Source organism: Macrotis lagotis, chromosome 1 (genome assembly GCF_037893015.1).
Source record: "Macrotis lagotis isolate mMagLag1 chromosome 1, bilby.v1.9.chrom.fasta, whole genome shotgun sequence".
Lineage (NCBI taxonomy): Eukaryota > Metazoa > Chordata > Mammalia > Peramelemorphia > Peramelidae > Macrotis > Macrotis lagotis.
The window spans coordinates 913,497,812-913,511,951 of NC_133658.1; the positions used below are offsets into that span (position 1 = coordinate 913,497,812).

General features: G+C 34.1%; 1 protein-coding gene across 4 annotated transcripts in view; it reads right to left on the bottom strand.

Annotated features, from left to right (window-relative positions):
- LOC141509806 (putative small intestine urate exporter) overlaps positions 1 to 14,140 on the bottom strand; it is a 64,245-nt gene that overhangs the window by 39,172 nt on the left and 10,933 nt on the right. For all 4 annotated transcript variants that reach the window (XM_074219595.1, XM_074219591.1, XM_074219592.1 and 1 more), the window contains one exon: positions 6,519 to 6,694. In XM_074219595.1, coding sequence (XP_074075696.1) covers positions 6,519 to 6,596 — 78 coding nt within the window. In that variant the 5' untranslated portion in view covers positions 6,597 to 6,694. The remainder of the gene's footprint in view (positions 1 to 6,518; positions 6,695 to 14,140) is intronic.

A 14,140-nucleotide genomic window follows, 5' to 3' on the forward strand; every position in this document is an offset into this window, starting at 1 on the left:
TGAACTAATTGTGGTATATGTATGTCATGGAACACTATTGTTCTATTAGAAACCAGGAGGGATGGGAATTCAGGGAAGTCTGGAAGGATTTGTATGAACTGATGCTGAGCAAGATAAGCAGAACCAGAAGAACATTGCACACCCTAACAGCAACATGGGGGTGATGATCAACCTTGATGGACTCACTCATTCTGTCAGTGCAACAATCAGATACAATTTTGGGATATCCACTTGGAGAATACAATCCATATCCAGAGAAAGAATTGTGGAGTTTGAATAAAGACCAAAGTCTATTACCTTCAATTTTTTTAGAGTTATCTTATTATGTAATTTTACTATCTCTTATACTTTAACTTTTTCCTTAAGGATATGATTTCTTTCTCATCACATTCAACTTAGATCAATGCACACCATGGAAACAACGTAAAGACTAACAGACTGCATTCTGTGGCGGGTGGGGGGAGGGAATCAAGATTAAGGGGAAAATTGTAAAATTCAAAATAAATAAATTAATTTTAAAAAATAGAATTGGGCAAATGGGTGGTGCAAAAGCTAACTGAAGAAAATAATTCGTTAAAAATATAATGATCACTATTTCTTGTTTGGTCATAAATTCTTTCCCTCTCCAAAGGTCTAACCTATAAACTATTCTGAATTGACTTTAAGTCTATGTCATACACCCATTGTGACCTTCTCTTGGTATAAAGTACAAGATGTTGATCTATGTCTAGTTTCTGTCATACTATTTTCCAGTTTTCCCATATTTTCAATCAGATAGTGAGTTCTTTTCCAAAATCTGCAGTCTTTAGGTTTATTAATCAGCAGATTATTATAGTCATTTAATACTGGTCCCTTTTGTACCTAATCTAGTCGACTGATCTACCTCTTTAATTTCTTAACCAATACCAGACAATCTAATGGTTTCATGAGATTTTGAGATTAAGTCAAACAAAATTTTAAAAATTAAAAAAAGAAGAAAATGTAAAATATCTCATAGGTGTAGTCAGAAGTAAACACTGACTCAGAGGGACAGGATGGAAGAAAATAGAAAAATACAAACTGGAGACAAATAGGTGGAGGGAAATTCAGAGTTAATAATCCATACTTGTGAATGTGAAGAGTATAAACTTTTTCATAGCATCCAGAATGAATTATAGGCAGACATAGACAGCAAAACTATAATAAGGGACCTTAACCTTAATTAGATAAACCTAACCACAAAATAAACAAGAAGGAAGGTAATGAGGTGAATATAATTTTATAAAAATTATATATGATAGATCTTTATGGAAAATTGATTGGGAATGGAAAGGGAATATATCTTTGTCTTAGTAATACATGGCACTTATGACTATGTATTAGGGCATAAAAACCTCACAATCAAATGTAGAAAGGTAGAAATATAAAATGCATCCTTTTCAGATCATGATGAAATAAAAATTACTTGTAATAAAGGGCCATGGAAAGATAGACTAAACTTAATTGGAAACCAAATAGCCTAATTTTAAAGAATGACTGGGTCATATAACAAATCATCGAAGTAATCAGTAATTTCAACCAAGAGAATGCCAATGAAACAACATAGCAAACCTCATGGAATACAGTTAAAGCAGTTGTTAGAAGAAATTTTACATCTCTAAATGGTTACATAAAAAAATAGAGCAAGAGGGGCAGCTAGGTGGTGCAGTGGATAAAGCACCGGCCCTGGAGTCAGGAGTACCTGGGTTCAAATCTGATCTCAGACACTTAATAATTACCTAGCCGTGTGGCCTTGGGCAAGCCACTTAACCCTATTTGTCTTGCAAAAACCTAAAAAAAAATAGAGAAAGAGGAGATCAGTGAATTAAGCATGCAACTAAAAAAGCTAGAAAAAGGATAAATAAAAAGTTCCCGATTAAATACCAAATTAGAAATTCTGAAAAATCAAAGGAGAAATTAATAAAATTGAAAGTAAGAAAACTATTGAGCTAATAAATAAGAACTGAATTTAATGGGAAAAAACCAATGAAATAGATAAGCCTTTGGTTAAATTGATTTTAAAAAAAGAAAAAAGAAAACCAAATTATCAGTATCAAAAATGAAAATGGGGGGCAGCTAGTTGGCTCAGTGAATAGAACACAGGCCTTGGAGTCATGTGGACCTCAAGATTGAATTCAACATCAGACACTTAATAATTGCCTAGCTGTGTGACTTTGGGCAAGTCACTTAACTCCATTGCCTTAAATTAAAAAAAAAAATTTTAAATGAAAATGGGAAAATTTCCTAGATTAACAGAAGAAACAAAATGCTTAAATAAACATATTTTAGAGAAAGAAATTAAGCCAAACATCAATAAACTCGATCAGGAAAAAATCTCCAAGGCCAGATGGATTTATGAGTGAATTTAACCAAACATTTAAAGAACAATTAATTCCAATTCAAAGTATAAGATTTGAAAAATTAGGAAAAGAAGGAATCCTGCTAAACTCCTTTTATGACACAAATATGGAATTGATACCTATATGAAGGAGAGTTAAAATAGAGGGAAAAAGTTATAGATTAATTTCCCTACTGAATTTTTATGCAAAAATTTTAAGCAAAGTTATTACAATAATTTATCACTAGGATGATACATTATGATCAGGTAGGATTTATTCCAGGAATGCAAGGGTAGTTCAATATTAGAAAAACAGTCAGCATAATTGGCTACATAAAAAAAAATCCAAGAGAAATCATATGATTATCTCAATAGATACTTAAAAAGCTTTTAACAAAATACAACACTCATTTAACAAAATACAACACTAGAGAGCATAAGAATAAATGGAATTTTCCCTAAAATATAAAGGAGAGAGTGATGATCAACCTTAATGTACTTGCTCATACCAATCAGACACAATTTTGGGGTATCTGCAATGGAGAATGCCATCTGTATCCAGAGAAAGAATTGTGGAGTTTGAACAAAGACCAAAGACTATTACCTTTAATTTAAAAAAAAATGTTGTCTTATTATGTAATTCTGCTATAACTCATACTATATGTTTCTTCCTTAAGGATTATTTCTCTTTCATCATATTCAACTTAGATCAATGTATACTATGGAACGGATGTAAAGACTAGCAAACTGCCTTCTGTGGGGGAGGGTGGGGAGGGAAGCAAGATTGGGGGGAAAATTGTAAAACTCAAAATAAATAAAACCTTTCTAAATAAAAAAAAATGAAAAGGAGACCTATCTAAAACATCAGCAAGCATTATATAAAATGGACATAAGCTAGACACATTCTCAATAAGATTGGGGATGAAACAAAGTTGCCTATTATCATCGCTATTATTCAATATTATATTAGAAATGGTAACTTTAGCAATAAGAGAAAGAGAAGAAATTGAATGAACTAGAATAGGTAATGAGGAAACAAAACTCTTACTCTTTGCAGATGATATGATGATATACTTATAAAGTCCTGGGATATCAACTAAAGATTAGTCAAAACTGTTAACAATTACCTCAATTAATTTACTTATTCATTCCATATCAATTAAACTACCAAAAATTATTTTATGGAGCTAAAAAAATAGTAAAAAAAATTCTTCCGGAGAAAGAAAATGTCAAGAATATCAAGGAAAAAAATGCCAAGGAAGGTGGTGTAAGCTATCCCAGATCTAAAACTATGCTGTAAAGTGGCAGGCATAACAAACTATCTAGTATTGGCTAAGAAATGAAAGTGGTAGATCAGTGGAATAGATTAGGTACACAAGAGACAGTATTAAATAATAATCTGCTGATTAATAAACCTAAAGACTTCAGCTTCTGGATAAGAACTCACTATCTGATCACAAATACTGGGAGAACTGGAAAATAGTATGGCAGAAACTAGGCATAGATCAACATCTTTACCTTATACCAAGAAAAGGTCACAATGGGTGTATGATTTAGACTTAAAGTTAATTAGGGATAGTCTGTCAGACTTTTAGAGAGGGAAAGAATTTGTGACCAAACAAGAGACAGAGAACATTATAAATTTCAAAATGGCTAATTTTGATTACATTGGATTACAAAATTTTTGCACAAACAAAATAAATACAAACAATATTTGAAGGAAAGCAGAAAACTGAGAAGTAATTTTAACCACTGTTTCTTATAAAGGATTCATTTCTCAAAGATATAGAGAACTGAGTCAAATTTATAAGAAATCAAGTCATTCCTTAGTTGATACATGGCCAAAGGATATGAACAGTCAGTTTTCAAAGAGAGAAATGAAAGCTATCCAGAGTCATATGTAAAAAATAAATCACTACTGATTAGAGAAATGCTAATTAAACAGTAGAGGGCATAACTGGCTAATATGACAGAATGGAAAAATGATCATTGTTGGGGGGAATGTGGGAAAACTGGGACTCTAATATTATGCTGGTGGATTATAAATTGATTCAACAATTCTGGAGAGCCTAAAGCATAGCATTTGATCTAGCTACACCACTACTAGATCCGCATTCAAAAGAGATCATAAAAATGGGAATGAACTCACATGGACAAAATATTAATGGCATCTCTTTTTGTTGTGGCAAAAAAATTGGAAACTGAGTTCAGGTCCATCTACTGGGAAATGACTGAAGAAATTGTGATAAAAGAATGTGACGGAATAAAACAGTCCTGTTAGAAATCATGAGCCGGCAGATTTCAGAAACATCCAGAAAGACTTAGTTGAACTGATACTTAAATGAAGACAGGAGAACTAGGAGAGCCTTGAACATAGTAACAACAACATTGTGTGATGAACGACTAAGATTGATTTAGCTCTTCTCATCAATGCGTCCAAAGACAAGTCTAAAAGACTTGTGGCGGAAAATGCCAACCATATCCAGAGAAAGAACTGGGCGGCCTGAAGGCAATGTGAAGCATATTTTTTCATTTTTTCAATTTTGTTTTTGTTTTTCATCATTTTTCCCTTTTGTTTTAACTCTTCTTTTTCAAATGACTAATATGGAAATGTGTTTAATATGATTGTATATGTATGACATACATCAGATTGCTCTGTGTCTTAGGGAGGAGGAGGAGAGGAAAGAAGGAAGAAAAATGTGGAACTCAAAAGCTTACAAAAATGAATCTTGAAAATTATCTTTAGTGTAATTGGACACACTAAAATGAAAAATAAAAAAAAAGAAACCCTAGGCTAGAACTTTAAGGTCCCTTCCAACTCTGAACCTATGACCATAAGGTTAAGGTTCTGTGATGTAATGGTTTGCATCTCCATGACTTCCTTGTCCAACTCCAGCTAGACATTTTAACCTACTTTTTGGTTGCCTTCAACAAATCTAGATCAACTTTTCTAAAATGAAACACTACTTAAAATATTCTGAATTTTCTTTCTCTTTTCTCTCTATCAATAGCATGATCATTTTCCCAGGCATTCTCATGGCTCTGTAGTCATTTCTGCTCTTTAATCTCCCTTCAGACATAATTACCATTAAGAGTCATGTTCCTCCTGTTCTTTCTGTGCATAACTGTTTTTCTCTTCCTTCTCCTTTCTATTTGTACTGCCAGCATTCTACTTTAGGCCCTTATTTCTTCCCAGGGACTTACAACAGCTTCTTAACCTTCTCCCTGACATTGTTTTCCCACTCTCTCCTTCCATTCCATCTAAAATATTTCACCCAGCTTGTTCTTCCTAACACATTACACCAATTATGTCCTCCACTGCTCAAAAATATTTACTGGCTCACCATTCTGTTCCGAACATAGCTGATATTTCTTAGCCTGTCTTTTAGGACTTCAGAATCCTGTTCCAAACTATATTTCCTGCTTTATATAATAGGTAATATTTATAAAGCTAGCTTAAGGTTTGCAAAGCCCTTTACAAATATTCTCTCACCTGATCCTCACAACAGCCTCAGGAAATAGGTTCTATTGTTATCCCCATTTCATAAGTGAGGAAGCTTGAGGTAAAAAGATTTTAAGTGACTTGCCCAAGGTCACACAGATAGTGTCTGAAATCCCATTTGAATTCAGATTATTATCTGATGCATTCTATGTAGCTGTCTTCACTATTCCCTTACATAATCTATACTCCAGTCAAATTGGACTATCTGTTATCTCCTGAAAATAATTCATGTTTCATGCTTTTGTCCCTTATACCAGAATCTAATCATATCAGCATCAGTACTTAGATATTCAAGGTTCAACTCAAAAGATATATCATCCATGAAGCTTATCCCTTATCCAGCCAGTGGTGAATGTTTCTCCTTATGAGATGTTACTTTGAATTCTTACATACTTAGATTCAGAATTAATTATTTATTTGTTTATGCTTAATCTCCAAGAATCAAATAACTTTAGATTTGAAAGAGATCTTGGTGTTCATCTAGTCTGACACATATACATATATATTATTAATTAGATCAAAAGTTCATTTAATGACAAGAACCTAGTCTAATTTATTATTAGTCTAATGTCTGCATTGATGTATCATATATCATAGGTGCAATAAATGTCTGTCATTTGAATGAATGAATGAAAAATGTTTTATCTGCCATTTACTTACCCCTGTATCTGTAGTGACAGAAGGATATTCCTTTGTGGAATCATTGGATTGATTTAACTGGACTGTGTGGTTCACCATGGCAATGATGGCAATGCTCAGACTGAAAATTTGTGTGGCCAATATTGCATTAGAGAGAAATATCAGGATGGCCAAACCATATCTTACTGAAAAGAATCCTTCAAGAGAGAGACAAAGATAACAATGTTGTTACATGAACAGGCTAATTTTCTTTTAAATAACAATAGCAAAAAAACTCAACTCATACATAGTCTCTTATAAGATGGTTTCCTTTCTATTTAGATTCACATAGTTTTTAGTTGTCATCTAGACAGAAGAGTGTTACAGAAAACAGAAATGGAGTTGAGTTTTAGATAATTTTGAAGCACAGAATGCCAGATGAATGGTAGAATCATTGATATAAATAATGAAGTCAGGATAAAACAAGGATAAGCTTGGCTTTATACATGTTGAGTTTGAGGAGATATTGAGATATTTGAACAGGCAGAAGTGTCCTATAAATGGAGTTGTCCTGAAGACAGTTGAAGATGCATTTCTGTTGCCTGGAATAAACATTAATGATGAAAATATAGAATCATTTGCATATGCATAAGTACAAAGAAGTAAATAAATTTGTCAAAACATACAATGTATAGAAAGATAAGAGAGTAAAACTGAAGAAAATTCAAATTAAGGGGTTAGGAAGAAGTTGAGAATTCAACAAAAGAGATGTAAGGGGACAAACCTAGTAGTCAGAATAAGGAAGCAGTAGGATTGGTAGTTGGTAGAGCTAGAACTGATATGTTCATCTCACTTGATACCTTAAACTGTCTTGATAGAAAGAAGGAATTTGAGGAACAAGTCATATTCTTGATCCAGGGTCAAGATATAAGTAGTCATATGAGGTTTTGATTATCTACATATTTGATGACATTTTCTTTATGCCTGTGCAGAGTAGTTTTATTTTTTTAATTATAATTTCATCCTTCACCAATGTGGAGGAAATAATAAAAGAAAATTGCATTCTGCATTTTGTTTTCACCATGGAGAACTGGTTCCTGTTGTGGCAATGATAGGAACTTCAAAAGTAGAATGAGCTGGGAAGTACCATCAATTTTGGATCTGAGAGATAGCAAGAAGGAAATTAAAACTAGGCATTCTAGATTTAAAGATAGAAGGTTTTTTTTTTTAAAGTGAAGAGAAAGGACACAAAGGAGCTCATGAATAAAGACTTTAAAGGTGAAGCTAGCCTAGGATGGATCTAAAACTATGAAGCATAAAATTCTGAGGATCTACAGTGTTTTCAAGTAAAGAGGCAAAGGGGGGATTATCTAGATTTGTGGTTATTCACTTTTTTATATCACAGACTCCTTTGGTACCCTGGTGACATGAATGGATTTCTTCTCAAGATGTTTTTAAATGGACACAATAAAAGTCATGAGACTGTAAAGGAATTCATCGCATTGAAATATAATCAGCAAGATATTAAAAAAAAACAAGTTCATTGGCTCCAGATTAAGAATATCTGATCTAGATATATTGATATGGCTGCAAAATTGATAAGAAATCTGACTTTGAGTTTTTTCTTTTTTTTATTAAAGATATTATTTGAGTTTTACAATTTTCTCCCAATCTTGCTTCCCTCCCCCCACCCCCATCCCACAGATAGCACTCCGTTAGTCTTTACTTTATTTCCATGTTGTACCTTGCTCCAAATTGGGTGTGATGAGAGAGAAATCATATCCTTAAAGAGAACAGAATTCTCAGAGGTAACCAGATCAGACAATAATATATCTGTTTTTTTTCCCCAAAATTAAAGGGAATAGTCCTTGTACTTTGTTCAAACTCCACAGCTCCTTATCTGGATACAGATGGTACTCTCCTTTGCAGACAGCCCAAAATTGTTCCTGATTGTTGCACTGATGGAATGAGCAAGTCCTTCAAGTTTGAACAACACTCCCATGTTGCTGTTAGGGTGTACAGTGTTTTTTTGGTTCTGCTCATCTCACTCAGCATCAGTTCATGCAAATCCCTCCAGGTTTCCCTGAAATCCTGTCCCTCCTGGTTTCTAATAGAACAATAGTGTTCCATGACATACATATACTACAGTTTGCTAAGCCATTCCCCAATTAAAGGACATTTAGTGGACTTCCAGTTCTTTGCCACCACAAACAGGGTTGCTATAAATATTTTTGTACAAGTAATGTTTTTACCCTTTTCCCTCATCTCTTCAGGGTATAGACCCAGTAGTGGTATTGCTGGGTCAAAGGGTATGCACATTTTTGTTGCCCTTTGGGCATAGTTCCAAATAGCTCTCCAGAAGGGTTGGATGAGTTCACAGCTCCACCAACAGTGTAATAGTATTGCAGATTTCCCACATCCCTTCCAACAATGATCATTATCCTTCCTGGTCATACTGGCCAATCTGAGAGGTGTGAGGTGGTACCTCAGAGAAGCTTTAATTTGCATTTCTCTAATAATTAATGATTTAGAGCATTTTTTTCACATGGCTATGGATTGCTTTGATCTCCTCATCTGTAAATTGCCTTTGTATATCCTTTGATCATTTGTCAATTGGGGAATGGCTTTTTGTTTTAAAAATATGACTTAGTTCTCTGTATATTTTAGAAATGAGTCCTTTGTCAGAGTCATTAGTTGTAAAGATTGTTTCCCAATTTACTACTTTTCTTTTGATCTTGATTACATTGGTTTTATCTGTGCAAAAGCTTTTTAATTTAATGTAATCAAAATGATCTAATTGGTTTTTAGTGATGTTCTCCAACTCTTCCTTAGTCATAAACTGTTCTCCTTTCCATAGATCTGTCAGGTAGACTAGTCCGTGATCTTCTAATTTGCTTATAGTATTGTTTTTTATGTCTATGTCCTGTAACTATTTGGATCTTATCTTGGTAAAGGGTGTGAGGTGTTGGTCTAATCTAAGTTTCTTCCATACTAACTTCCAATTATCCCAGCAGTTTTTATCAAAGAGGGAGTTTTTATCCTAGTGGCCTGACTCTTTGGGTTTATCAAACAGCAGATTACTATAATCCTCTCTTGCTTTTACACCTAGTCTATTCCACTGGTCCACCACTCTATTTCTTAGCCAATACCAAACAGTTTTGATGACTGATGCTTTATAATATAATTTTAGATTGGGTAGTGCTAAGCCACCTTCGTTTGCATTTTTTTTTTTCATTAAGCTCCTGGCAATTCTTGACTTTTTATTTCTCCATATGAATTTACTTACAATTTTTTCTAACTCATTAAAGTAATTTTTTGGAATTTTAATTGGTAGGGCACTAAACAGATAGTTTAGTTTTGGTAGAATTGTCATTTTTATTATATTAGCTCTACCTATCCATGAGCAGTTGATATTTGCCCAGTTATTTATATCTAATTTAATTCATGTGAGAAGTGTTTTATAATTGTTTTCAAAAAGATTCTGAGTCTGTCTTGGCAAATAGACTCCCAAATATTTTACACTGTCTGAGGTTACTTTGAATGGGATTTCTCTTTCTAGCTCTTCCTGCTGTTTCTTGCTAGACATATATAGAAAAGTTGAGGATTTATGGGGGGTTTATTTTATAACCTGCAACTTTGCTAAAATTGCTAATTGTTTCCAGTAGTTTTTTAGATGATTTCTTGGGATTCTCTAGGTAGACCATCATGTCATCTGCGAAGAGTGAGAGTTTTGTCTCTTCCTTCCCAATTCTAATTCCTTCAATTTTTTTTTCTTCTCTAATTGCTGAAGCTAACATTTCTAATACAATATTGAATAGTAGTGGTGATAATGGGCACCCTTGTTTGACCCCTGATCTTATTGGGAATGCCTCTAGCCTCTCCCCATTGAATATAATGCTTGTTGATGGTTTCAGATAGATACTGCTAATTATTTTAAGGAACAGTCCATTTATTCCTACACTCTCTAGTGTTTTTAATAGGAATGGATGCTATATTTAGTCAAAAGCTTTTTCAGCATCTATTGATATGATCATATGGTTTCTGATAGGTTTGTTGTTGATATAATTGAGTATACTAACAGTTTTCCTAATATTGAACCAACCCTGCATTCCTGGAATAAATCCTACTTGATCATAATGTATTATCCTAGTGATGACTTGTTGTAGTCATTTTGCTAAGATTTTATTTAGAATTTTTGCATCTATATTCATTAGGGAAATAAGTCCATAATTTTATTTCTCCATTTTAACTCTTCCTGGTTTAGGTAACAGTACCATATTGGTTTCATAGAAAGAGTTAGGCAGAGTTCCATCTTTCCCTATTTTTCCAAAGAGTTTATATAGGATTGGAACCAATTGTTTCTTAAATGTTTGGTAGAATTCACTTGTGAATCCATCAGGCCCTGGAGATTTTTTTTTAGGGAGTTCAATAATGGCTTGTTGAATTTCTTTTTCTGAGATAGAGTTGTTTAGGTATTTAATCTCTTCTTCATTTAACCTGGGCAACTTATATTTTTGAAAATATTCATCCATTTCACTTAGATTATCAAATTTATTGGCATAGAGTTGGGCAAAATAATTTTGAATTATTACTTTAATTTCCTCCTCATTGGTGGTGAGTTCACCTTTTTCGTTTATAATACTAGCAATTTGGTTTTCTTCTTTCTTTTTCTTAATCAAATTGACCAGAGGTTTATCAATTTTATTGGGTTTTTCATAATACCAACTTTTGGTTTTATTTATTAATTCAATAGTTTTTTTGCTTTCAATTTTGTTAATTTCTCCTTTAATTTTTAAAATTTCTAATTTGGTATTTGATTGGGGATTTTTGATTTGTTCTTTCTCTAATTTTTTTAGTTGCATGTTTAATTGATTGACTTCCTCTTTCTCCAATTTATTCATATAAGCATTTAGAGCTATAATATATCCCCTGAGAGTTGCTTTGAATGAATCCCATAGGTTTTGGTATGTTATTTCATTATTATCATTATCTAGGATAAAATGGTTAATTCTTTCTATAATTTGTTTTTTGGCCCACTCATTTTTTAAAATGAGGTTATGCAGTTTCCAATTTGCTCTGGGTCTATATCTCCTTGGGCCAGTATTGCATATGACTTTTATTGCATTGTGATCTGAGAAAGATGTATTCACTATTTCTGCCTTTCTGCAGTTGATCATTAGGTTTTTATGTCCTAGTACATGGTCAATTTTTGTATAAGTTCCATGTACTGCAGAGAAAAAGGTATATTCCTTTCTATCCCCATTCAGTTTCCTCCATAAGTCTACCATATCTAATTTTTCTAACAATCTATTTACCTCCCTAATTTCTTTCTTGTTTGTTTTATGATTTGATTTATCTAGATCTGATAGTGGTAGGTTGAGGTCTCCTACTAGTAGAGTTTTGCTGTCTATGTCTTCCTGTAATTCTTTCAGCTTCTCCTCTAAGAATTTGGGTGCTGTCCCACTGGGTGCATATACATTCAATATTGAAATGACTTTATTGTCTATGGTACCTTTTAGGAGGATAAAGTTTCCTTCCTTGTCTCTTTTAACGCTATCTATTTTTGCTGCTGCTTTGTCTGAGATAAGGATTGCTACCCCTGCTTTTTTTACTTCAGCTGAAGCAAAATATATTTTGCTCCAACCTTTTACCTTTACTCTATATGTATCTCTCTGCTTCAAATGAGTTTCTTCTAAGCAGCATATTATAGGATTCTGTTTTTTAATCCACTCTGCTATTTGATTACGTTTTATGGCAGAGTTCATCCCATTCACATTCAAGGTTATGATTACTAATTCTTTATTGCCCTCTGTGCTATCTTCCCTCTGTTTGTATTTCCCCCCCTTTCCCCCCTTTTATCCATATTCCCCAGTATTTTGTTTTTGAATATCACCCCCTTCAGTATGTTTGTCCTCCTATATCACACCCTCCCCTTTCTTTCCCCTTTCCCTTTTTCCCTTTTCCCTTCCCTTCCTTTTGTTATTTCCCCTTATTTCCCCCACTCCCCTTCCCTTTCTCCATCCTCCCTCCCCTTTTCCCCTTTTAATACTTGAAAGGTTAGATGTTTTATAAGTTAACTGAGTATGTGTAGGTTGACTTTAAGCCAAGTCTGATGAGAAGATTCAGGTGTTTCTCTGCTCCCTTCTTCCTCTCTATTACCATAGGTTTTTTGTACTTCTTAGTGTAATGAGATTTGTCCCATTCAATCCCCTCCCTCCTCCCATCTCTTTCCTGTCCCCCTTTTTAGGGAGGTAGTGTATTTTTTTAGATCATTCTATCTAGGTCATAGAAAATTCTGAGTGTCTGTCCCTTCTAGTTCAGTATATTCTATTGGATAGAGTCAAAATTCCTGAGAGTTATTAGAGTTTTTCTCCCAAGTGGAGTTAAAGCCAGTTACATCCCATTAGATAGCAGTCTCATGGATAGGTCATGGATGTCCATCATTTCTGGCTAGGTGTATTCTCTCTGTTAGAGTTACATTTCTCAGGATTTATGAGAGTCTCCCTGCCCCATGCCATGCTGGAATATAGCCAGGTTCAACTTACTGGATTGCATTTTTTTCCTTTTACAGCCCCCCCCCCCCCCTTTTTAACCTTTTCATGTGTCTCTTGAACCTCCTGTTTGATATCCAAATTTTCTTTTTAGCTCTGGTCTTTTCATCAGAAATTTTTGGAACTCTTCCATTTCGTTAAATGTCCATCTTTTTCCCTGGAAGAGAAGGCTCAGCTTTGCAGGAAAGTAGATTCTTGGCTACATTCCAAGCTCCTGTGCTCTTCGAAAGATCTCGTTCCAGGCCCTTCAATCCCTTAAAGTTGATGCAGCCAGGTCCTGTGTGATCCTTACTGTGGCTCCTTGATATTTAAATTGCTTCTTTCTGGCTGCTTGCAGGATTTTCTCTTTTATCTGATAGTTCTGCAGTTTGGCCACAACATTCCTTGGTGTTTTCATTTTAGGATCTTTTTCTGGTTGGGATCGATGTACTCTTTCAATAACTACTTTGCCCTCCGATTCCATGATATCAGGGCAGTTTTCCATCACTAGATCTTGTAATATTAAGTCCAGGCTTTTTTTCTCTTCAATGTTTTCAGGAAGTCCTATAATTTTCAGGTTGCCCCTCCTCGATCTGTTCTCGAGGTCAGTAGTTTTGTTGATGAGGTATTTTACATTTGCTTCTATTTTTTCTATTTTTTGATTTTGTTTAACTGACTCTTGCTGTCTCATGGAGTCATTAGTTTCTGTAGACTCTGTTCTTTTTTTGAGGGAGGAGTTTTCTTCATTAACCTTTTGCAACACCTTTTCCAATTGGTCAGTTCTACTTTTGAAAGAGCTTTCCATTTGACCAATTGAGGGTTTGAGAGAATTAATTTCTTTTTGCATTTGCTCATTTGAGGATCTGAGAGATTTATTCTCCTTTTGTGTTTGTCCAATTGTATTTTCTAAGGTTTTTTTTCTTGTTGCAAGGTATTAATTGTCTCTCCCAAATTTTTAAGCTCCTTCCTTATTTCTTCAAGGAAGTCTTTCTGTGCTGGAGACCAGATTGTATTCTCCTCAGAGGTTCCAGGTCTCTCTGAGTTGGGGTCTTTCCCTTCTAGGAATTTTTCCATGGATCCACCTTTGCGCTGAGCCTTCTTCATTATGCTAAGAACTTGAGTTGGGGGGGGTGG